Source organism: Macaca nemestrina, chromosome 13 (assembly GCF_043159975.1).
Source record: "Macaca nemestrina isolate mMacNem1 chromosome 13, mMacNem.hap1, whole genome shotgun sequence".
NCBI lineage: Eukaryota > Metazoa > Chordata > Mammalia > Primates > Cercopithecidae > Macaca > Macaca nemestrina.
In genome coordinates, this window is record NC_092137.1 from 109,068,618 (window position 1) to 109,094,147 (window position 25,530).

At 38.0% G+C, this 25,530-nt stretch overlaps 1 protein-coding gene across 8 annotated transcripts in view; it reads right to left on the bottom strand.

The window, feature by feature from the left end:
- LOC105471840 (coiled-coil domain containing 138) overlaps window positions 1-25,530 on the bottom strand; it is a 158,320-nt gene that overhangs the window by 127,756 nt on the left and 5,034 nt on the right. For all 8 annotated transcript variants that reach the window (XM_071077140.1, XM_071077139.1, XM_011724594.3 and 5 more), the window contains 7 exons: window positions 25,356-25,483; window positions 22,417-22,598; window positions 19,554-19,712; window positions 15,635-15,754; window positions 8,081-8,158; window positions 7,865-7,972; window positions 5,029-5,193 (listed from right to left, as the gene is read on the bottom strand). In XM_071077140.1, coding sequence (XP_070933241.1) covers window positions 5,029-5,193; window positions 7,865-7,972; window positions 8,081-8,158; window positions 15,635-15,754; window positions 19,554-19,712; window positions 22,417-22,598; window positions 25,356-25,483 — 940 coding nt within the window. The remainder of the gene's footprint in view (window positions 1-5,028; window positions 5,194-7,864; window positions 7,973-8,080; window positions 8,159-15,634; window positions 15,755-19,553; window positions 19,713-22,416; window positions 22,599-25,355; window positions 25,484-25,530) is intronic.

Sequence of the window (25,530 nt, forward strand, 5' to 3'; positions counted from 1 at the left end):
TTACAACTGGCTTCATACAGGGAAACACTTTCATGAATCAGCCCAGTTAGAGGTTTTAGGACCACCCAAATTTTTCTGAGACATTTGTCTTCTCTGGGCTTCTATGTGTGTTTTTGACAGTCTTAATTTCCCTAGCAACTTATTGCTATTCCCTCGCAGAAACCCATTAATCTCTGTGTCCCTCAGACCTCTCCCAGCAGAAGTGCAGATCTCTGCAGCTCTTATGGGCTGCAGCAATCACTTCTGTTTCCTGCAGCTCCCAAACTATGCTACTGTTGCGGGAAGGGAGGGACCCTGAACAGAGGGACTGGCTGAAGCCATGGCAGAACATAAAGCCATAGTGAAGATTTCATAGATATTTATTAGTTCCCCAAATTAATACTTTTATAATTTCTTATGGCTGTCTTTACTGCAATCTCTGAACATAAATTGTGACGATTTCACAATTGTGAAGTGACACCTATCACTTCCCCAGTCAATACCCTTGTGTTTTCCTATGCTTGTCTTTAATCTCAATCCCATCATCTCTTTTGTAAGCTGAGGAGGATGTATGTTGCCTCAGGACCCTGTGATGACTGTGTTAACTGCACAAATTGTTTGTAGAGCATGTGTGTTTGAACAATATGAAATCTGGGCACCTTGAAAAAAGAAAAGGGTAACAGCAATGTTCAGGGAACAAGGGAGATAACCTTCAACTCTGACTGCCAGTGAGCTGGGCAGAACAGAGCCATATTTCTCTTCTTTCAAAAGCAAAGAGGAGAAATATCGCTAAAGTCTTTTTCTCAGTCAGGAACATCCCTGAGAAAGAGAATGCGCCCCTGAGGGTAGGCCTCTGAAATGGCCGCTTTGGGGGCAGCTGTCTTTTACAGTCGAAGCCGAAGGGATGAAATAAGCCCTGGTCTCCTGTAGCGTTCCCAGGCTTATTAGGATGAGGAAATTCCCGCCTAATAAATTTTGCTCAGACCGGTTGTCTGCTCTCAAACCCTGTCTCCTGATAAGATGTTATCAATGAAAATGCGTGCCCGAAACTTCGTTAGCAATTTTAATTTCGCCCCGTCCTGTGGTCCTGTGATCTAGCCTTGCCTCCATTTGCTTTGTGATATTTTATTACCTTGTGAAGCACGTGATCTCTGTGACCCACACCCTTATTCGTGCACTCCCTCCCCTTTTGAAAATCGCTGATAAAAACTTGCTGGTTTTATGGCTCAGGGAGCATCATAGAACCTGCCGACATGTGATGTCTTCCCTGGACACCCAGCTTTAAAATTTCTCTTTTGTACTCTTTCCCTTTATTTCATCAGAGCAGCCGACGCTTAGGGAAATAGAAAAGAACCCACGTTGAATATCGGGGGTGGGGGTTTCCCTGATATGCTACCGTTCCCTTCAGCACTCTGAGTGAGATGAGATGCAAACCAGTCCTGTGGGCAGACTTTGGATAAGCCAAAATATTGAACACACAGTCCATTATTTCGTTTTTGTCCCAAGGGAGAAGGCAGGGGATAGGAAATTTCCTCCTGGTTGCAATGCACTATACTGCAAGGGGAACACACATGCAAAATGCCACAAACTTTTCCACTCCTTCTGAAGGAGTCCCTTCTTTTTAACGTTTTAGCCTGAGTGCTGCAGCTTCTCAATTGGTCTCTACAATTCTCACTAACATGTCCTTGTCACTATATTGAAATTAACTGGTGTTTCCATGAAGGAATAAGGGCCTGAAACTACCTACTCCAACATATTGATGATGTTAGTCCTATAGCCAAATTTTACTATCATTAGTTATAACACATATTACCTTCCACCTCAGGTTGTACTGAATTTTTCTATCTCAATTTCTTTGATAATAGCTCACCCTTATGTTACTGAATCACACAAGAAAATCAGTCTTATAAGGTATACCCAGTATATCAGATTTACTCCTCAATGGCTTTAGTTGTTTTTAAATATTAAATCCATCCTTAAACAAGTTATAACTGTGATCAAATATACAAAAAAACCCTGTCAGAAGTTTCCAAAGGTAATTTCTGAAGAGATTACTTTGCTAAAATATTTTGAGTTATACTAGTATTCTTAGAATAAATATAATGCCTGCCCAAGTGGTTAACAGAGTCCTATAACAAAAAAAAAAAAGATTTTAAGATAAGGTTACATTATTTAAAATCACAAATTTTACATCTTCCTAAAGAGATGTGAATACCTGCTTGTGATGCCCACACGTATTTAATTAATCTGGTACTACTTACTCTTCTATTATTATATTTAAAAGTTTATTTATACACCTTAAAATTGTTCTACCTTTATGAATATACAGTAATTAAGTTGAAAACAATATTTTAACTAAAAGGATCTAGGTTCAACAGAAACTGTAAATCCTGAACATGTCAACAGACAACTTTTTATTTAGAGATGTTAAAATGAATCCTGAGAAATACGTGTGCTAAATATTATTCTCTTATGTTATTAGACTAATATAAAAACACAGTATTACATGATCCCGATTCCATTATTTTTCTTCAGACAGGGTCTCACTCTGTTGCCCAGGCTGGAGTACAGTGGTACAATCACAGCTCACTGCAGCCTTGACCTCCCCAGGTTCAGGTGATCCTCCCACCTCAGCCTCCGAGGGAACTGGGGTTACAGGCACATGCCACCACGCCTGGTTAATTTTTGTATTTTTTGTAGATATGGGGTACTGCCATGTTGCCAAAGCTGATCTCAAACTCCTAGGCTCAAGCTATCCTCCGACTTCAACCTCCCAAAGGGCAAGGATTACAGGTATGAGACACCGTGCCCAGCCCTCATCTAGTTCTAACAAATAAAATTTCTCTGCAGAACTTTAATACTGCAGGCCTTCCTAATTAGCAGTTACTTCTAAAATAAGGCTAGATTTAGGGAAATAATTGATGTAGGTACTAAGAGACAGAATTCTAAACAAAGGTGTATTTGTGTTCTATTGCTGCCATAACAAATACCACAAACTTAACATTTAAACAACACAAATTCATTATTTTACACTTTTGTAGGTTCAAAAGTCTAATACGGGTCTCAGCCAGCCAAAATCAATGTATATTCAGAGCTGTGTTCCTCTCCAGAGGCTAAGGGAGGATTCATTTCCTTGCTTATTCAAGTTGCATGCAGAATCCAGTTTGCTGCAGTTAGAGCACTGAGATTTGTATGTCCTTTGTGACTGTCGGCAGAGGGCAATTCCCAGCTTCTAGAAGATATCTGATGGCCGGGCACGGTGGCTCACACCAGTAATCCCAAGACTTTGGGAGGCCAAGGTGGGCAGATCACAAGGTCAAGAGTTTGAGACTATCCTGGCTGACACAGTGAAAACCCGTCTCTACTAAAAATACAAAAATTAGCTGAGTGTGGTGGTGCACACCTGTAGTCCCAGCTACTTGGGAGACTGAGGCAGGAGAATCACTTGAACCCGGGAGGCAGAGGTTGCAGTGAGCCAAGATGGCACCACTGCACTACAGCCTGGTGACAGAGTAAAACTCCATCTCAAAAAAAATAAATAAATAAAGATTTTCTGAATTCCATGTCTTATGGCCCTCTTTCTCCATCTTCAAAAGCCAGCAAGAGTGGGGTGAGTCTCTGGCCTACTCTTCTGAATCCTCCTGGTTTAAAGAGTTTATGTGATTACTAAGACCACTCACATAATCCTGGATAATCTCCCTATTTTAAGGTCAGCTGATTAGCAACTTTAATTCCCTTTTGCCATGTGCTATGGTTTGAACGTTTGTTTCCTCCAAAAGTCATGTTGAAACTTAATTCCCAATATGACAGTATTGATAAGTGGGGCCTTTAAGAAGTGACTGGGTCCGGGCACAGTGGCCCACATCTGTAATGACAACATTTTGGGAGGCCAAGGCAGGAGGAATGCTTGAAGCTAGGAGTTCAAGATCATCCTGTGCAACGAAGCGAGGTCTGATCTCTATACAAATTTTTAAAAAATTAGCTGGGCAGGCCGGGCGTGGTGGCTCAAGCCTGTAATCCCAGCACTTTGGGAGGCCGAGACGGGCGGATCACGAGGTCAGGAGATCGAGACCATCCTGGCTAACACGGTGAAACCCTGTCTCTACTAAAAAATATAAAAAAACTAGCCAGGCGATGTGGCGGGTGTCTGTAGTCCCAGCTATTTGGGAGGCTGAGGCAGGAGAATGGCGCAAACCCGGGAGGCGGAGCTTGCAGTGAGCTGAGATCCTACCACTGCACTCCAGCCTGGGCGACAGAGCGAGACTCTGTCTCAAAAGAAAAAAGAAAAAAATTAGCTGGGCAAAGTGGTATATACCTGTAGTCCCTACTCAAAGGGACGAGGCAGGAAGACTGCTTGAGGCTAGGAGTTTGGAGGCTGCAGTAAGCAATGACTGGGCCACTGCACTCCAGCCTAGGTGACACGAGGAGACCCCATCTCCAAAACAAAAGCTTTTTTTAAAAAAGGTGACCGGGTTATGAGGGATGCCCTCAGGAAAGGATTAATTCATCCAAGGGTTAATGGATTAATGGATTATCATGGGAATTGGACTGGTGGCTTTATAAAAGGGAGAGAGACCTTAGCTAGCACACTCAGCCCCCAGCCATGTGATACCCTGCATCACCTCTGGACTCTGCAGGAGACCAGGAAGAAGGGCCTCATCAGAGGCAGCCCCTCAAATTTGTTCGTTTTTTTCTTTTGAAACAATCTTGCTCTGTTGCCCAGGATGGAGTGCAGTGGTGCAATATCAGCTCACTGCAACCTCCACCTCCCAGATTCAAGCGTTTCTCCTGCCTCAGCCTCCCAAGTAGCTGAGATTACAGGCACGTGCCATGATGCCCACCTATTTTTTGTATTTTTAGTAGAGACAGGGTTGCCCATTGCACCATGTTGCCCAGGCTGGTCTCGAACTCCCGACCTCAGGTGAACGGCCCACCTTGAACTCCCAAAGTGCTGGGATTACAGGCATGAGCCACCGTGCCTGGCCCTGGCTTTTCCCTTTTTTAATCTTCATATATTCTGAGTCACATATTTCAAATTAAAAAACAAACCTTTACACACTTCTCCTGAATATCATTTCTCTGGGAAGCGAATTTGAGTTGTGGTTTTTTACCATCCATTCCAGATTCTTCATGTTTCACTTTGCTAAGATGATGATCCGAAATCCAGTCCATGAAGACAGTTAAAAGTTCATAAACTTGTCCATTAAGTGGTACCTATATGTCAAAAATTAAATCATTCATTTCAGTTCACAACTTCATAAAACTTCAAAGACAAGTCTTAAATTTGGTAAATAATTAAAGAATAATTTGACTAAAGTAATTCACTAAAATGTGTTAAGGACAGAGCTTCTCCAAACAAAAGAAATTCAAAATCAAAGTTTCCCAACTTGCCTGGTGCTGTGGCTCAAGCCTGCAATCCCAGCACTTTGGGAGGCTGAGGTGGTTGGATCACCTGAAGTTCCCTAGAAGTTCGAGACCAGCCTGGCCAACATGGTGAAACCTGTCTTTACTAAAAATACAAAAATTAGCTGGGCATGGTGGCGCATGCCTGTAATCCCAGTTACTTGGAAGGCTGGGGCAGGAGAATCACTTGAATCCAGGAGGTGGAGGCTGCAGTGAGCCGAGATTGCACCACTGCACACCGGTCTGGGAAAAAGAGCAAGACTCCATATCAAAAAAGAAAAAACAACAACAAAAAAAACCAAACAAACACAAAAACCTCCCCATCTAATATTAAAAACATGTTAAATGATGACTGAGAGAAGGCAAGAAAAGTCATCATAATTAGGAAGTTAAAATAACTTGTACCTTATTACTAAAAGAAAACTTTTCATAAAAATTCTTTATCCAAGTTTGATAAGATGGAAAAAAAGTAAAATTAGCCTTAACTCAAGAGCATGAACCTCCCGCAATTAAAAGACTAAAAAAAATTAAAGGTTTCCAGAGCTAAAGAATTTCCACTATGAAACTTCCTATCTTTTTCTTCTCACAAAAATTGTTACTTTGTCTTTCCAGTATATCATTGAATACACATATGAACTTTTTTCCCCTAGAAATCTTGTCCTCCGAGAGTCTACCAAAATGAAAAGTAAAATAACAAAGTAATTTATAAATTTAATTAGACTAATTTTAAGTATTATTACAAAACACATTTCTAATTTAATTCAATTTTTTTAAAATAAGATACCACTACACATATCCACCTTAAGCAGGGAACTATGTTAAATTTATTTATTTTTTTAATCTGCAGGCCAGGCATGGTGGCTCACGCCTATAATCCCAGCACTTTGGGAGGCAGAGGCAGCTGGATCACCTGAGGTCAGGAGATCGAGACCAGCCTAGCCAACATGGTGAAACCCTGTCTCTACTAAAAATACAAAAAATAGCCAGGTGTGGTGGTGGGTGCCTGTAATCCCATTTCTTCAGGAGGCTTGAACCCAGAAGGCAGAGGCTGCAGTGAGCCAAGGTTGTGCCACTGCACTCCAGCCTGGGTGACAGAGTGAGACCCCCATCTCAAAAAAAAAATTAAATTAAAAATATTAATAAATTAAAAAATAAAAAAACAAAAAAATTCAAAGACAGAGAAATATAAAAGCAAATTAATAAAAAGGCAACATTAAGTCAATGGCAATCCACAAAATCAGAATGAATAAAGACAAAATGATAAATAGTAGCATTAGTGCATTATTCTGAAGAGCAATTTTTCACTTTCTCAATTTTTTTCAAGTAGAAACTAACTCCCTTTAGATGAAAACTTCAATTATCTTCAGTCCCTGAATATAAAATCTGTACCTTTTCAATTTACTCCAATTTTCTCAATTTATAAAGAACTAGAAAATTTATCAAAATATCTGAATGATCAAAGCCCATAAGATACTACTACACACCCACTGGAAGGGTCAAAATGAACAAAACTGAAAACACCAAATGTTGACAAGGTTGTGGAGCAACCAAAACTTTGATACACTGTTAATGGGAGTATAAAACAGTACAACCAATTTGGAAAACCGTCAGTTTCTTAAAAACATACGTCTACCTTTATCTACTTTATGACCCAGAGATTGTAGTCCTGGTATATACCCAAAACAAATGAAAACATATATCCATAAAAACCCTGCACATCAATATTCGTAGCAGCTTTATTTATTGCAGACAAAAACTAGAAAAAGCCCAGGTGTCTATCAACAGAAGAATGAAGGAACAAACTCTGATACATTAATACAATGAAAAACTACTGAGCAATAGTAGGGAACAAACTACTGATACACTCATAATTATGCTGACAAAAGCCTTACACAAACAAGTACACACAATACAATTCCACTGACCAAATGTCTCACACAGGCAAAACTAATTTCTGCAAAACTTCTGGCAGAAAAGAATGACCAGGAAAGGACATTAGAGAACTTCCTAAGATAGATGAAAGTTCTATATTCTAGTACAGTGGAAATATTCTACATTTGGTTGTAGGCAACATAAATATTTATCAAAATTAATCAAACTTTACGCTACAGGATTTGTGCGTTATGTTACCACATGTAATTTATATCTCAAATTTTACAAATTTTTAGGGAAAAAAAGATACATGGAAATCCATTCAGGGATGGGTTGCAGTCTTGACTGAAAAATAGCAAATGCTTGTGGAGTGTCAAAACATACTAAGCAATAAAGCCACGAATGAAGTGTCAATGATACTGTACCTGAAACACTGCCAAAATATAATAGTTTTGTTTTTGCAAATGAAAGTGTATTTTAAATATTCTTGAGATATTTCCCTTTTAAGAAAGTATTATGGTGAATCCTTTCTCTTTTCAAAGAGAAAAGATTAAAGCACAAGAGAAATCTTCCTGGCTTTCCATTGGAGAAATTTTCAATCATATCATACCTTGTAAGTTTTTGAAACTGGTGCTTTTTCTTGTTTTAAACTTTTCATTTCATGAACAGCATGGGAACTTCCTTTCAATCTCTGTATTGTCATAAACTCGTACTTCCTCTGCAACAGTACATATGCATGAATTAAAGGACAATTTTATCAAAATGAGTAAACTCAAAGGCAATCATCTAAAAATATACTTATGTCTGTAAAGAACAGGCAACTTACCTGTAAATTATCTAAACGAGCTTGAACTCTTTTCGCCTGAATGTCCATCTTCCTGTTTTCCTCACTTGCTTCATTCAACTAAAGGGTAGAAAAAGTTAGATATTTCAATCTAAACTTTCAACTGGTTTCATACTAAGGGTTCTCAATCTACTTTTCCCTAAAATATTAATGATTCGTAAGATAATTTACTTTATCTTATGAAAAATGTACAAGACACCAGATGTCTTAAAAGCATATACATATATTTTAGTGGAAAATGCTTTTATTAATAAGTAAATTGTTATTAGAACTATAACATATATAAAGAAAAGTATAAAATCCTAAGTATGCAGTACAATGAGCTATAACTGGGATTGCATTACTGGGATTATGTGTGTGTGTGTGTGTGTGCATATACTGATATGTATATGTATGGAAGAACTGACATATTTACCATATTGAGTCTTCCTATACATGAACATATCTTCAATTTATTTAGGTTTTATTTTCTTTTAATAATGTTTTGTAGTTTTCAGTAGTGATGTCTTGCACATCTCCCTTTAGATTTATTCCTGGGTATCCAATTACTTTTTTATGATGTTACTTATGGTATCTTACAATAAAATTTATGATATATATACACCATGAATAGAATACTATGTGGCCATAGAAAAGAATGAAATCATGTCTTTTGCAGCAACATGGATGGAGTTGGAGGTCATTAATCCTAAGTGAAATAACTTAGAAACAGAAAATTAAATACTGTATGTTCTCACTTATAAGTCAAAGATAAACAATGGGTACACACATACGGACATAAACATGGAAATAACAGATACTGGGGACTCCAAAAGGGAAGGGGGGAGAAGGGTAGGTGTGGAAAATTAACCTATTGGGTACAATGTTCACTATTTGAGTGAAGAGTACATTTTAGAAGCCCAGACCTCACTGTTAGACAATATATCCACGTAACAAAGCTGCACATGTACCCTCTGAATCTAAAATAATGTTCTTAAAAAATGAAAAGTAGCTTTTTGAACAAATAAAAAACCAAACAAACCATGAGCTAGACTAAGAAAAAAAGAAGAGGTTGAGTGCAGTAGCTCACACCTGTAATCCCAGCACTTTGGGAGGGTGAGGCAGGAGGATCACTTGAGCCCAGTTCAACACCAGCCTCAGCAACACAGTAAGACCTCATCTCTACAACAAAATTTAAAAATTAACCAGAGGTGGTGGCGCATGCCTGCAGTCCCAGCTACTAAGCAGGCTGAGGTAGAAGGGTGGTTTAAGTCCTGGAGGTTAAGGTTACAGCAAGCCGTGGTGATGCCACTGCACTTCAGCCTGGGAAACAGATGGAGACAGTCAAAACAAAAAAAACATAGAGAAAGAAAGAAAAGGAAGAGAAGAAATAGTACCAAGAGAAGGAAGGGAAGAAAAGAGAAAAGGAAAGCAGGGGGAGGGGAGGGGAGGAAGGGAAGAAGAAGAAAGAAAAATAAGAAAAGAAAAAAGGAGAAAAGACCCAAATAGATAAAATCGGAAACAAAAAAGGAGACATTACAAGTGGTACCACAGAAATACAAGGATCACTAGAGACTACAGAGATCATTATGAAAGAACTATAGGCCAACAAACTGGAAAACCCAGAGGAAATGGATAAATTCCTAGGCACATAAAACCTACCAAGACTGAATCAAGAAGAAATAGAAAACTAGAACAGACCAATAACAAGTAACAAGACCGAATGGTGGTCAAAAGTTTCCCAGCAAAGTAAAGCCCAAACTAAATGGCTTCACTGCTGAACTGTACTTTTAAATTCACTAAATGGTTTCACTGCTGAATTCAAACTTTTAAAGTACAAATACCAATTCTTCTCAGACTATCCCAAAAACCTCAAGGGTAGAGAATTCTTCCAAACTCATTGTACAAAGCCAGCATTACCCTGATACCAAAACCAAACCAAGACACAACAAGAAAACTCCAGGCCAATAGTCCTGATGAACATAGATGCTAAAATCCTCAACAAAATATTAGCAAACCAGATTCAACAACACACCAAAAAGATAATATACCATAACCAAGTGAGATTTATCCCAGGGAAACAAGGAAGGCTCAAATATGCAAATAAAAAAATGTGATATATCACGTTTTAACAGAATAACAATGAAGTATAAAGACCTTACGATCACTTCAACAGACACAGAAAAAGTATGATAAAATTCAACATCTCTTCACAGTAAAAACTCTCAACAAATTAGGTACAGAAGGAATGTACTTCAACACACTAAAAGCTATGTGTAACAAACCCACAATTAACATCTTACTGAACAGGGAAAAGCTGAAAATTTTTCCCCTAAGAACTAGAACAAGACAAGGATGCCCATTCTCACCACTCTTGTTCAACATGGTACTAGAAGTACTAGCCAGAGTAATTAAGTAAGAAAAAGAAATAAAAGACATCCAAATTGGAAATAACAGGCTGGGTGTGGTGACTCATGCCTGTAATCCCAGCAATATGGGAGGCTGAGGCAGGCAGATCACCTGAGGCCAGGAGTTCAAGACCAGCCTGGCCAACACAGCAAAACCCCGTCTCTACTAAAAATACAAAAATTAGCCAGATGTGGTGGCGCATGCCTGTAATCTCAGCTACTCAAGAGGCTGAGGCAGGAGAATGGTGTGAACTCAGGAGGCGGATGTTGCAGTGAGCAGATATCGTGCCACTGTACTCCAGCCTGGGCGACAGTGCGCGACTCCATCTCAAAAAAACAAACAAAAAACAAATTGGAAATAAGTCAACTTGTCCTTCTTTGCAGACGACATGATCTTCAATGCAAAGAAACTGACAGGCTCCACCAAAAATTTCTTAGAACTGATAAATTCAGTAAAGTTGAAGGACACAAAATCAACATACAAAAATCAGTAGCATTTCCAAACACTAACAACAAACTAACTGAAAAAGAAATAAAGAAATCTATCCTGTTTACAATGGCTACAAAAATAAAATAAAATACCTGGGAATAAATGTAATCAAGGAAGTGAAAGATTTCCACAATGAAAACTATAAAACACTGATGAATGAAATTGAAGATCACACACACAAAAAGAAAAGATATTTCATATTCATGGACTGGAACAATTAATATTGTCAAAATAACCAAAGTCATCTATAGATTCAACATAATGTCTATTAAAATACCAACAACATGCTTCACAGAAATAGAAAAAAATCCTAAAATGTGTATGAAATCATGAAAGACCCAAATAAGCAAAAGCAATCCTGTGTGAAAACAACAAACCCAGAGGCATCACACTAAACTCAAAATACACTACAAAATTGTAGTAACCAGAACAGCATAGTACTGGCATAAAAATAGACACATAGACTAATGGAACAGCATAGAGAACTCAGAAATAAATCCACACATTTATGGCCAACTGATTTTCTACAAAGGTGCCATGAGCATTAATAAGGGAGATGACAGTCTCCTCAACAAATGGTGCTGGGAAATGGATATCCATATGCCTAAGAATAAAACTAGACCCCATCTCTCATCACAGACAAAAATCAACCTGAAATATAAGACCCAAAACTATGAAACTACTAGAGGAAAAAGTGGGAAATAGTTCAGGACACTCGCCTGGGCAAAGATATTATGGATAAGACCTCAAAAGCACAAGCAACAAAAGCAAAAACAGACAATTGAGATTGGAAACAATAAAAAGAAAAATGATACAACCTGCAGAATAGGAGAAAATATATGCAAACTATTCATCCAACAAGGATGAAAATCCAGACAATACAACGAACTCAATAGCAAAAAAAAAAAATCCAAATAAAAAAATGGGTAAATAATCTGAAGAGACATTTCTCAAACAAAGGCATACAAACAGTCAACAGGTATATGAAAAAATGCTCAGTATCACTAATCATCAGGTTAATGCAAATCGAAACCATGATCAGGTATCAATCTCATCCCAGTTAGAATGGTTATGAAGAAGACAAAAAGTAATAAACGTTGGTGATGATGTGGAGAAGGAAAACTCTTTTACATTGTTGGTGGGGATATAAATTAGCACAGCCATTATGAAAAACAGTATTCAGGTTCCCCAAAAAACTAAAATCATAACTACCATATGATCCTGCAATACCACTTCTGGGTATATATTCACAGGAAAGAAAATCAGTATATTGAAGAGATATCTGCACTCCCATGTTTACTGCAGTAGTAGGTGCAATAACCAAAGTATGGAAAGTTGCTAACCCATGTGTCCATCAATAGATAAATTTATAAAGAAAATGTAGTGTATACATAAACAATGAAATACTATTCAGCTATGAAAAAGAACAAAATCTTGTTATTTGCTGCAACATGGATGAGCCTGAAAGACCTTACGTTAAGTGAAATAAGTCAAGCACAGAACGATAAATACCACATGTTCTTACTCATGTGGAAGCTAAAAAACAAGTTGATCTCACAGAAGTACAGAACATAATATTGGTTATTAGAGGTTGCAAAGGCTGTGGAAAGGAAGGAATGGAGAGAAGTTGGTTAACAGACACAAAATTAGAACTGGATGGGGAGCCGGGTGCAGTGGCTCAGGCCTGTAATCCAAGCACTTTGGGAAGCCGAGAAGCAGGTGGATCACTTGAAGCCAGGCATTTGAGACCACCCTGGCCAACATGGTGAAACCTCATCTCTACTAAAAATACAAAAATTAGCCGGGTGTGGTGGTGGGTGCCTGAAATCCCAGATACTTGGGAGGCTGAGGCAGGAGAATCGCTTGAGTCCAGGAGGTAGAGGTTGCAGTGAGCCGAGATCAAGTCACTGCACTCCTGCCTGGGCAACAGAGTGAGACTCATCTCAGACAAAACAAAACAAAACAAAACAAAACAAAACAAAAAGAAGAACTAGATAGGAGGAGTAAGTTCTAGCTTTACAGCACTACAGGGTAACTACAATCAAGAATTTATGGCATATTTTCTAATAGAAAAAGAGAGGATTTTGAATATTTCCAATACAAAGAAATGATAAATGTTGAGTTGACGGATTTGCTAATTACTCTGATTGATCATTACACATTACTGTATTGAATATCACTGTACCCCATAATTATGCACAATTATGTCAATTAAAAATAATTTTAAAACCCCATTCGATGGAATTCTTAAATTCAACTGATAAGTTTTTTAGTTTTCAAATTTCAATTTAATTCCTTTCCACAGACTTACTATATAGGCAAAAATGTACCTACGCTAGGAATTCTCTAATGAAGCTGTCAATCTATTTTTCTACTTTCTTGAACATATTAATCATTATTTTAAAGTCATTGCCTGTTAAATGTGGATCACTTGCAAGTACCCTTATATTCTCTGGGGTTTTCTTCTTCATTTTGAGTTATGCAATTCTGTCTTTTGATATGCTTATTCATTTTGTATAGAATGAAAGACATATTTTCCTCTGCTAGGCATTTAAACTGAGGAGTAAGCACCTTAATCTGATCAGGAACTGCACTTAATCAAGGCCAGGTTTCAATTTAGGAAAGTTCTGTCTCCCTCTAATTCACCCAGTCCCAAGGCACAACCCTGCTCCTTTCAACTGAGATCTTGGGGTGTTCACTGGGACTATCTCCCCATGATGAGGCTTGAACATTAATCCTTGCCTCCTCAGTTCAGCTAGACTTAACGAGAAATGCTTTTAAATTATTAGAAAATGTATATCCAGTGTTAGCATAAATTACTGTGTAAGTCAGTCACAGAAATAACATATCTTTTTCTTCAGCAATTTCAAAGTACATGTCATTCATCTGGCCAGGAGCTGGCTAAATATGCCCATTGCTTGTTTTTATAAATACAGTTGTTTTGGAACACAGCCACACTCATTCACTTATTGCCTATGGCTGTTTTTGCATTATGATGGCAGAGCTGGGTCAGTAAAGAGAGACCACATGGCCTACAAAGCCCAAAATACTTACTATCTAGTCCTTAACAGAAAAAGTGCGCTGACCTCTGATCTATTCTTAACAAAGAAACCATAAAAAAGCATTCTGCCACATTTTTTCAGTTTGTACACATTAGCTCATAAATCTAATTACCAATAGGTCCAAATATTTAATAATCCACATATCCACCCCAATTACCACACACGCATGCAACCACATGCAAAATTATTAAGGATTACAGAAACCTAAGAGATGGGTATGGACAACAGTTTATCTAGCTAGGAATTTTTAAAATCCTCATGAGAGAGTGGTAGAATGAGACTGTAATGAGAAAAAGTGATCTCTCCAGGGATAAAGCGGGATTCCAAACAGACAACAGGCCATCAAATTCATAGTCCAATAGTAACAGTCATAAATGAACTGAGGAAAGCCAAAGAATTAGAATCAGGTGAGAAACAGGGTACCTATGTATCACTGCCAAGGAGGAGGATCACAACAAGTAGAGATTAAAGGGAAACAAAAGCAGAAACAGAAAAGGACAGCTGGCAAAGGAACTCCGGGAGAGTCTGAGGCTTAAGTTACATTTTATAATCCGTACAGATTCACAGCCCAATGCTTTCATTTTCAAAGTGACGGGGTTTACTCCAATTTCTGCTCCAACATCTACTCCCCACACAATCTAAAAAATACATAATCATTCTTTTGTCTCTCTTTAACATACTCCTTTACTTTCACATCTTTCTGCCAAAAACTGGCAGAGGGAAGGAAAAAAATAGACATAACTCACAAAAATATTTATGTTATGCAACTTTGATATTATGTATTAATCTAAATTACAATGCTTTTTTTTTTTTTTTTTTTTTTTTTTTTTTTTTTTTTTTTTTGAGATGGAGTCTCGTTCTGTCACCCAGGCTGGAGTGCAGTGGGACGATCTTGGCTCACTGAAAGCTCCGCCTCCTGGGTTCACGCCATTCTCCTGTCTCAGCCTATCGAGTAGCTGGGACTACAGGCGCCCGCCACCTCGCCCAGCTAATTTTTTTTTTGTATTTTTAGTAGAGACGGGGTTTCACTGCGTTAGCCAGGATGGTCTCGATCTCCTGACCTCGTGATTCACCCGTCTTGGCCTCCCAAAGTGCTGGGATTACATGCATGAGCCACCGTGCACGGCCTACAAAACTTATTTATAAGTATACTGCAATGTGATACCAGTTTATAACCATGAGAACACGAGCAATGTGAAGGTCTGAGTCTAGCACGATGCCTAGGATATAATAGATACTCAAAAATAAATGAATGTTAAATAAGTAGTGATAAATAATAAGTATTAAAGCCAGACATCACTACCTAAAAATGTAGTTAGTTCTCAGGTTATCAGGTTTTTTTCTTTTGCTTGTCTTTTTTTCTTTTGCTTGTCTTTTTTTCCTTTGCCTGTCAGTTGGTTGCAGAACAAATAAAGAAAGAAACCAAAGAGTTGAAGAATATTTTATTTACATTTGGAAGTATTTTAAAATAAAGCTAACAAATGTAATCCAAATTTTCTCTAGCCGAAACGTGTTCTAAGGCTGACTTTAATTTGTTGTATATAAAATATGGTTCTTAGAATGTCTTATGTCCAATATATATTAAAACAGGTCTTACCTGTTTTTTTAAGGTATCATTCAATTCTTTCAATGCATCAAAAGAGGACCTCAGTCTCTTGGTTTCTTTATTTTTTTCTTTAAGAACTTCAGTTAAGTGTTCAACTTCTGCATCATGTTGCTAGGAGGAGAAAAAAGAAACAACTCTGACCTAAAACTTGTAAGGATTGTATATCACTAATACTATGGAACATGAATTAATTACAAGTAAGAACTCCTTCAATCACAAAACCTTTAATAAGTGTATTTAAGCACAAGTGACTAGTGTGGCAAATAATTTATAAAAACCATGCAATCTACCAAGATAACAACAAAACATCAAAGGCATTTATAACATACTTATTAAAACATATTAGCATTTACAAAGTAGCAGTAAGTCTATTTTCTGCTTCTGCTCAGAAAAATCCACTCACGCAAACTCACAGAAATATTTTGTTTGACATCATGGAATAATAAAACAATAAAGAATTTCTGATACTCTTCAAGAGATAAGTAAGCTATTTATGGCTTTATAAAGTGTATAATTTACATTACCCTTGAGAAATAGAAGAAATCTTTTATAAAACCAACTAATTTCTTGTCCTCATAAAGCAGCTAAAATTTTTGATGCCTGCTTTTCATCTCAAAACATGTTAAAACATAATACAATTTCTGAGCCCCAAACGATTTGACTCTTCTTAATCAGTTTTAAAAATAACTCAAATCAACTTCCCCTCTCATTACATTTAAATGGGATAGCATGTTTTAGATTTTAAATGTGAACACTTAATAGTTTCACCTTTCACTCTCAACCTACTCACAAAGTTTTAAAACAAGTCTCTACAGGAAATAAAAAAACTGAATTAATTCCCTTCTTCCAAGTAATGATATAAATATGATGAAAATAAGGCAATTATCTTTATACTTAATAAAATAGATACACAAATCTAAAGAGAGAGAATCAAGAACAAGACTAAAATGGAGAGATCAGAGAATCTAAGCATCCTTTAGCCCTGTGAAAAAAATCCAATATTCTAAGAAGTTAATCTTTGTATGATTTTACTATATTAATTCCTTTAATAACTTGGGATATAGTCACAAATAGTTATTTTTAAAACTAATATTTTCATTGTCCAACTTTTTCCATATCTAAAAGATATTAAAAACATATGCATTCCATTTCTGGCACAGCAGGATAAGCTCAATACAGTCTTCTCCCACTGATTACAGCAAAAAGCCCTAATTAAAACAAAACAACTAACTGACAACTGTGAAAAGAAAAAAGGGGAGGACATTGTGATGAGGGAGAAAACTTGTAGAAGCAACTCTCAAGGGTAAAGTTTCCTGCATTTTTGTTTTTCCTCTTCTGTCAACATTTTGCCTCAGGGTGGGTCCCAGACACGGAGAAGTAGAACAAAAACTTCCACTAGCTGGGCACAGTGGTACACATCTATAGTCCCAGCCACTCAGGAGGCTGAGGGACGAAGATGACTTGAGAGTGCAGTGAGCTATGATGACGTCTGTGAATAGCCACTGCACTCCAGCCTGGGCAACACAGTGACTCTGTCTCTGCAACAATTAAAAAAAAATTTTTTTTTTAAATTTCCACTAAAGCTCTAAAAAATGTCCACTAAAGAATGAGAGAAAACCAGTCTTCCTGCAGGAAAATCAGGAAGAGGGGCCCTGACGAGCCAGAGTGTAGGGAGAATCCCGCAGAAGAGAGACTCAAAGAGGATCCTCTCACTCTGGTGTTTACGAACCTGTACAAATTGGGCTCACCTTTGAGCCGCTCAGGCACAGGACAGACCAAAAGCAGTAGAGCAAACACTTGGAGAATGGAGCTCAGTTTAAAACCATTACCTAAGTCTTGGCTAACACTTCAATGCCTCTTTACCTGCACCAAAAAGAGCCAGAGCACCACAGCAAAAGCTTTGAGAAATGCATCAGGATTTTAAACTGTTACCCAAGTCTCAGACCGACCTTTAAGAGGCACAGGCACAACTCCACAGCAACACTGCAAAGGCTTTGAAAGCTGAACTGAGATGAGAGCCACTGCCCAGAGGAGGTGAGAAAAAACTGAGGCCTGGCCAGGCACGTCTGTGATTCCAGCAGTTTGGCAGGCCAAGGCAGGTGGATTGCTTGAGGTCAGGAGTTCAAGACCAGCCTGACCAACATGGTGAAACCCCATCTCTACTAAAAATACAAAAAAATTAGCCAGGCATGGTGGTGGGCGCCTGTATTCCCAGCTACTCAGGAGGCTGAGGTAGGAGAATCGCTTGAACCCAGGAAGTGGAGGTTGCAGTTAGCTGAGATCGCACCACTGTACTCCAGCCTGGACAACAGAGCAAGACTATCTCAAAAAAAAAAAAAAAAAAAAGGGAGGCCTAAATCTAATTGGGCTGAATGCTTTAAAATCAACATTCTCCAGAGGGTAACAATAGAACCCAAAATCTATACATTAACCAGAAGGTCTTGAATATACCCTAAAAATCACCGAACATACCAAGAACCAAAGAATGTGACTAAGCCTCAAGAAAAAAGACAATCAACAGATCCCAATCTCGAGATGATACAGGTGATACATAGTTTTTAAACTATGCTTCATGAGGTAAAAGTAAATATATATAAATGTAAATATAAACACAGAAATGCTTATGAGAAAAACAAAAATAAATGCTTTAAACAACTTGAAATTTTAGAATGTTTAAATATCAAAAATAAAAATTTCACTAGATGAGCTCAATAGCAACATGGAGATTAAAAAAGAAGTAATGAACTTTAAGATGGATCAAGAAATTATCTGAAGAACACTGAATAAAATAATGGGAAAAAAGGAATGGAACCTCAGAAATCTCTGGGGAAACAGCACAAGGAGTCACTGGAGATCCAGGAGGAGACAAGAAAGAAAGTGGAAAAAATATTTCATGCAATATTGGCTGAAGATTCCCCAAATTTGGCAAAAGACAGACATTTCCAAATTCAAGCTCAGTTAACCACAAACAGAACAAACTGAAAGAAAACTATGTCAAGAAACACTGTAAATAAACTGCTACTGAAAACCAAAGACAAAGAAAAATCATAAAATGATGCTATTAACATGACATTCTGGAAAAGGTGGATGTACTGGGGGGGGGAAATAGGTCAGTGGTTGCCAGGGGCTGAGGCTGGAGGAAAGGGATAGCTACAAGACAGCGTAAGGGAACTGCTGGTGAGCTGAACTATTCTTGATCTTGATGATGGTTGTGATTACAAAACTGTATGCATTTTTCAAAACTCACAGAAATGTACAACAGACAATGAATTTTACTCCAAGTAAGTCATATGTACAGTAATGTATGTCTTGATATGACGCAAGGTATATTATCCCACTTATATAATATCCTTGTCAAAAATATTTTATTGTTAGGAAGCAATCAGGAAAATCCACAATGTGACATATAAGACTTCTGGCCTGAACTCTTCAAAGAAAAAGCTCACGAAAAACAAAAAAGCTGAGGTTAAGTGCTCTAGATTCATAGAAACCAAAAAAGATATAACAACCAAATATAACGCACGAATCTTGTCTAGTTCCTTGATCAAACAAATGACCCACCCCTACAAACAATAAAAGACATACTGAAGACCAACTGAAAAAGTAAATATGGACTATAAATAAGTTATTTAGTTAGCATTAATTTCCTGATATGCTAATGGTCTGGAGAATGTCTTTATTCTTAAGAGATACTTACTGAGGTACTTAGTGACAGAACCATGATTTTTACAAACTGCTTTCATATGGATCAGAAAAAAAGGGTGTGTGTGTGTGTGTGTGTGTGTGTGTGTGTAGGTGAGGAGGAGGAAGGGAAGGAGAAATAAGCAAATGTGGCAAAATGTTAGTAACTAGTGAATCTAAGAAGAAAAGAAGAAATATACCACTCTAACATCAAAGGCTATATAGTTACCTCTTTCATAATTTGAAATCTTGTAAGAACCTCTTCTTCCACACCTTTAATTTTACTCAAGGCATCTTCATGTCTGAAAAGCAGTTGTTCTCTTTCAAGTAAAAAACGTTCTCGCTTTTGAAGTTCTTCAGCAAACTTCTGTTGTGCTGCAGTTTCACACTGTATCAAAATGGCAGATTTTAATGCTCTTGAAAAGTCACAAATTCTGCAAATTCTATTCCTATTGGCTAACATTGTGGTTTAACCAAGTGATTTTCAGGAACACAGGGGTACCTAAGGACAATCTGGATTATAGTAGCTAGACTAGTATAGCAAGCAAACTTGTACAGAAATTATATCTTGATTTTAAATGATAACACACTATAGTAAGAGTCCACTGCGATGATGCAAGAGAATCTGGGGTCCAAAATGGATCAGCACTACGCAGATTTAGTTCCCGATCCAGTTTAAATTCCATGCTCCACTTCCACATCACAGTCCACTATTTTACCTATACCCTTCCCTCCCTCACCTTGTTGTCTATCACCTTGGACTGAAAGAACGAGGCCTGGATTAGCACACTGACCATCTTCCCTGGCCCCATGGTACTCAGTTCAGTACCACTGGAGAAAAAAAAAAAAATCACACACCACGAAAAGTGGCCCCATTGCAAATTCATGGTCTCAATCCTGTACTAGATTCTCAATGCAGTCCAAAAATCTTTTTATATGTTCACAGCCAGCTCTCTCTCACTCACTCTCCAAAGTGTCTATTTTGAGGCCTCTCCATTCTATTAATTTGGAATACATCATGTCCTATATACCACTCTCTGTGAATAGCCTCGTCTCTAACTTCACAGGGAAAAAAACAGAAGACAAAGTTAAGTCCAAAGAGTCTACTTAACATCCCCACCAAGGTGACAGGGATATCTATTACCTCAAACATTTATTCTTTCTTTATGTTGAGAACATTACAATTCTTCTTCTCCAGCTACTTTAAAATATACGATAAATTATCATTAACTATAATTTCCCTATTGTACTAGTAAACACTGAAACTTACTCCTATCTAACTGTATTTTTGTACCCATTAACTAACCTCTCTTCACCCCTGCTACTCTTCCCCTCCCAGCCTCTGGTAACCACCATTCCAGCTCTATTTCTATGAGATTCATTTCTTTAGTTCCCATCCCACACGACTGAGAACATGCAATGTCTGTCCTTCTGTGCCTGGCTTATTTCTCTTAATATAATGACCTCCAATTCTATCTATGCTGCCGTGAATGATAGGATTTCATTCTTTTTATGGCTGAATAATATTCCATTGTGCATAGATACCACATTTTCTTTATCTGCCAATGGACACTTAGATTGACTCCATATTTTGGTTATTAAGAACACAGTTGCAATGAACATGGAAGTGCAGGTATCTCTTCAATACACTGTTTTCTCTTTTGGGGGATACACCCAGCGATGGGAATCCTGGATCATATAGTAGTTCTATTTACAGTTTAAGGAACCTCCAAAGTGTTTTCCACAGTGGTTGTACTTACAAAGTAAATTTTAAAGTCAGATTAAACTATAGATTGATTAAACCAGTTAATCCACTGTACTTCATTTTTTTCTTATTAAACATCTTTATGTTTGCTACAAATGACAGATATATCCTTGCAATCTTGCCTATTCTTTTTTATTCTATAAAGTGTTATCAAAGGAATCTTCCTAAAATCTGACTTTTTACTCTGACACTCCTTTCCCTAAAAACTTGTAAAATACCCAGCCTGAGTTTTCATTATTTTATTTCCTCCAGACAGGCTAATAAATGCACAATTGGACAATCACTGCTTTTCAGAACACCTCTCATTTCCAATTCCTTATACCTGGAATGACCTTCCCACTATTATCTTTCTCAGTCAAACACCAGACTGTCTCTCCCTAAACTTTTCCTGGTGATTTTAGGCTAAAATAATCTTTTTCTAAAATGCTATGGTAATTACAATCTGAATTATTTTGACAAAACAAGATACTGGGTTTAAAGAAATGCTTAACTATTTCATGTGTTTCCAATGGGAAGGATTTCAAACAGATGGTGTGCATTACATACACTTTTGCTTCCTTCTCTACTTCTCATGGATGCTTAATATATAAATTATACTCTTTAGGCTGGGCGCAGTGGCTCACGCCTGTAATCCCAGCACTCTGGGAGGCCAAGTGGGGGCAGATCACCTGACATCAGGAGTTCAAGACCAGCCTAGCCAACATGGTAAAACCCCAACTCTACTAAAAATACAAAAAATTGGCTGGATGGGGTGGCATGCACCTGTAATCCCAGCTACTCAGGAGGCTGAGGCAGGAGAATCACTGGAACCCAGGAGGCAGAGGTTGCAGTGAGCCAAGATCGCACCACTGCACTCCAGCCTGGATGACAGAACAAGACACCATTGCAAAAAAAAAAAAGAAATACACTTTAGAAACAAAAAAACCCCAAAGGCAGATATAAGCGAATGTTAAGAGTTCAATTTTGATGAGAGTTGACAAGAGGACTCTTCATATATAAGTACTTAAAACAATAAAGCTAGAGCATCTACTTCAAAAAGCATACTTTATCAGATTTTATTGCTGAAGTAAGGATGGGATGGGAATCAAATAAAATACAAGACAGTCTGAAACACACACCTACAAATAAAAACGCCACTGTCTCTATTTTATCTCAGCCACTGTATTTTTCCCTTCCTTAGTCCCTATAATTTGAGTTTGTCCCCTGCTGTCCTTGTCTTGACAAACTTATCTAAAGTAACTAAAACGAAATATATACAAATTATGTAAGTGCTTGGTTCTTAGAACATAAATATTTCTGAATTCTCGATTCAGTATTTAGTTCTTACCTGCAGTTTCAGATGTATCTGAAATAATTCGTCATATATCTGACTGATCTGCCGTGGAAGTAAACTCCGCTTGTCTGATGCTTTAGATTTGGGATAGCTGACAAGTTTCAAAGGAGAGTCACCTGCATCACTACAACACTCAGTCCGAGGTCTCGATGAGGTCGTATTAGTTGGCAGGGCAACTGCAAAGAAAATAACATTTGCATTATAAACTTTATTAACTTATCGTTTCAAATATTTTCAGAGTAACCTTTAGGAAGAGATGCTTTAAATACAAATTATAACATTAAAAAGTTTCAGGGCCGGGCGCGGTGGCTCAAGCCTGTAATCCCAGCACTTTGGGAGGCCGAGACGGGCGGATCACGAGGTCAGGAGATCGAGACCATCCTGGCTGACACGGTGAAACCCCGTCTCTACTTTAAAAATACAAAAAACTAGCCAGGCGAGGTGGCGGCGCCTGTAGTCCCAGCTACTCGGGAGGCTGAGGCAGGAGAATGGCGTGAACCCGGGAGGCGGAGCTTGCAGTGAGCTGAGATCCGGCCACTGCACTCCAGCCTGGGCGGCAGAGCGAGACTCCGTCTCAAAAAAAAAAAAAAAAAAAAAAAAGTTTCAAGAGAGACAAAGAATAATATAGTAAATATGGTAAAGTGGTAACATCGGAAAATGTGGGTGAAGGGTATACAGGAATTGACTGCACTATTTTTGCAACTTTTCTGTAAGTCTGAAATGATTTCAAAATAAAATACTTTAAAGGACATAAAAAGACACTAATTGCCAAGAAATGGAAAGTAACCTCAGAAACCCCTAATCATGTTTAGAAATCCCCTAAACCAAATTTATCACTAACACAAATGAATGTTAAATGCTGCTTTACTTTGCTGTTTAATCTCCACTACTTACATTTTAAAAGTCCTTGCTTTGCCTGCTTTTATATTATATATGTAATTATATTAACATAATTTCTATAACCTCTTCCTTTAAACAGGTTCACAAATCTTCACTGTATACCCTATTTTGCAAACACTGTATACAGTATCCTCCTACAGGTGGAAATTTGAGTTGCTTTCGCTATACAGATGCTACACAGTCTTGTACATGGCTTCTGGTGCACAAGTTTAAGAGTTTCCTGAGGGTATGTAAGTAGTAGCAAAATTGCTAGATCACAGGGTATATATGCAGTTTCAACTTTACTAGTGATTCCAAATTGTTTTCCAAAGTGGTTGTATTAATTTACTCTCCCAACAGCGTAGATAAGTGAGTTCCTCTTGCTTGATATTCTTGCCAACACTGTACTGTCAGAATTTATTTTCTGCTAACAATTAAGAGTATAAAATGCCCTCACTCAGTGGTTGCTTTTTTTGTCTTTGTTTTTTGAGACAGAGTCTTGCTCTGTCACCCAGGCTGGAGTGCAGTGGCGCTATCTTGGCTCACTGCAAGCTCCGCCTCCTGAGTTCACGTCATTCTCCTGCCTCAGTCTCCCAAGCAGCTGGGACTACAGGTGCCCACCACCATGCCCAACTAATTTTTTTGTATTTTGTTAGAGATGGGGTTTCACCATGTTAGCCAGGATAGTCTCGATCTCCTGACCTCGTGATCCATCCGCCTCGGCCTCCCAAAGTGCTGGGATTATAGGCACAAGCCACCACGCCTGGCTTTTTTTTTTTTTTTTTTTTGAGAGAGTCCCACTATGTCACCCAGACTAGAGTGCAGTGGCACAATCTCAGCTCACTGCAACCCCTGCTTCCCGAGTTCAAGTGATTCTCCTGCTTCAGGCTCCCAAGTAGCTGGGACTACAGGCGCCCACCACCACGTCTGGCTAATTTTTTGTATTTTTAATAGAGACGGGGTTTTACCATGTTAGCCAGGATAGTCTCGATCTCCTGACCTCAGGATCCACCCATCTCGGCCTCCCAAAGTGCTGGGATTAAAGGCGTGAGCCACCACGTCTGGCAGACGTTCAGTGGTTTTAACTTGCGCTAGACTCATGGAAGCCCCAGCTTTAAAAGGGGAGGGTGGGTGTCTTCCATTATACTTCAGTATGAACAGACAATGGAGAAGCAAAAATAAAACATAGTATGAATTTTTTTAAATGAAAAGCTTCACTTCAGTCAGTTCAGCAAATGCCCTAAAAGTGAAAGACACATTCACAGAGCTCTACTTGCCTGTTTAGGTTCCCGACTCACCAATCCCTGGCCTGAACATTTCTTAATTTTGTCTACTTTCAAGTAAGAGGTTGGTGCAAAAGTCATTGCGGTTTTTACCATTACTTTTAATGGAATACAAGCAACATTTTCTTTATACCTTATCCCATGTTTTCCACTGGGAAAATCGACCATATAGCAGGAAACACAAGTCCACACAGAATTATTTTTCATCTTCCTCAAATGCTGAGAATAATGAGACAAAGGAAAACGAAGGAGAAGGAAAAGAGGAAAATGAATGTTGTTGTGTGTAGACCATAATACTGGCACCGGTATTATCAGTAATATCAACACGGCAACTTGAAGTCGTGTAGCCCAGAGGGTGAAGGGTGCCATTTGCGGTTGTCCAGTCCTTGAAATCCTGCCACAACTATGCAATGCAGCCAGATACACAGAAAATTGCTGGTAGGTCAGTGCCCAGAAAGCCATACTTTAAATAATCTGGAGTATTTTCTCAAAATATTGCAGTCAAATACTATCACAGTCATTTACTCAGTTATTAATTTATTTGGATAAATTTTGAGGGTACAGGAATATTACTGAAAAATAATGAAGTTTAATTTCCTCTGCTCCTTTAATTTAATAATAAGCACAGTAACTATCTCCTGGCTTATAGAAGTTCAGAACACAGAAATATGCAGACTCTTGGGGGCCAGTGTTATTACCAGGAGGAAAGCTTCATGTACTCTATTTGACAAAGTTACTATTTAATTGATTGTTCTAAAATATTTATTTTACCTTTTTCTATGTCTTTAAAAGACTGCTTGGTTATTTTGGAGGTACTAACTCTATAATCATTTTCAATTAACTCTTCTTCTGTTTCCTGTTTCTTCAAATCATGGAAAGAATCCAGTTCATCATCTAGGCTTTAAAAAAATAATTGTATCACAGCCATCTAGAAGTTTACTACAGC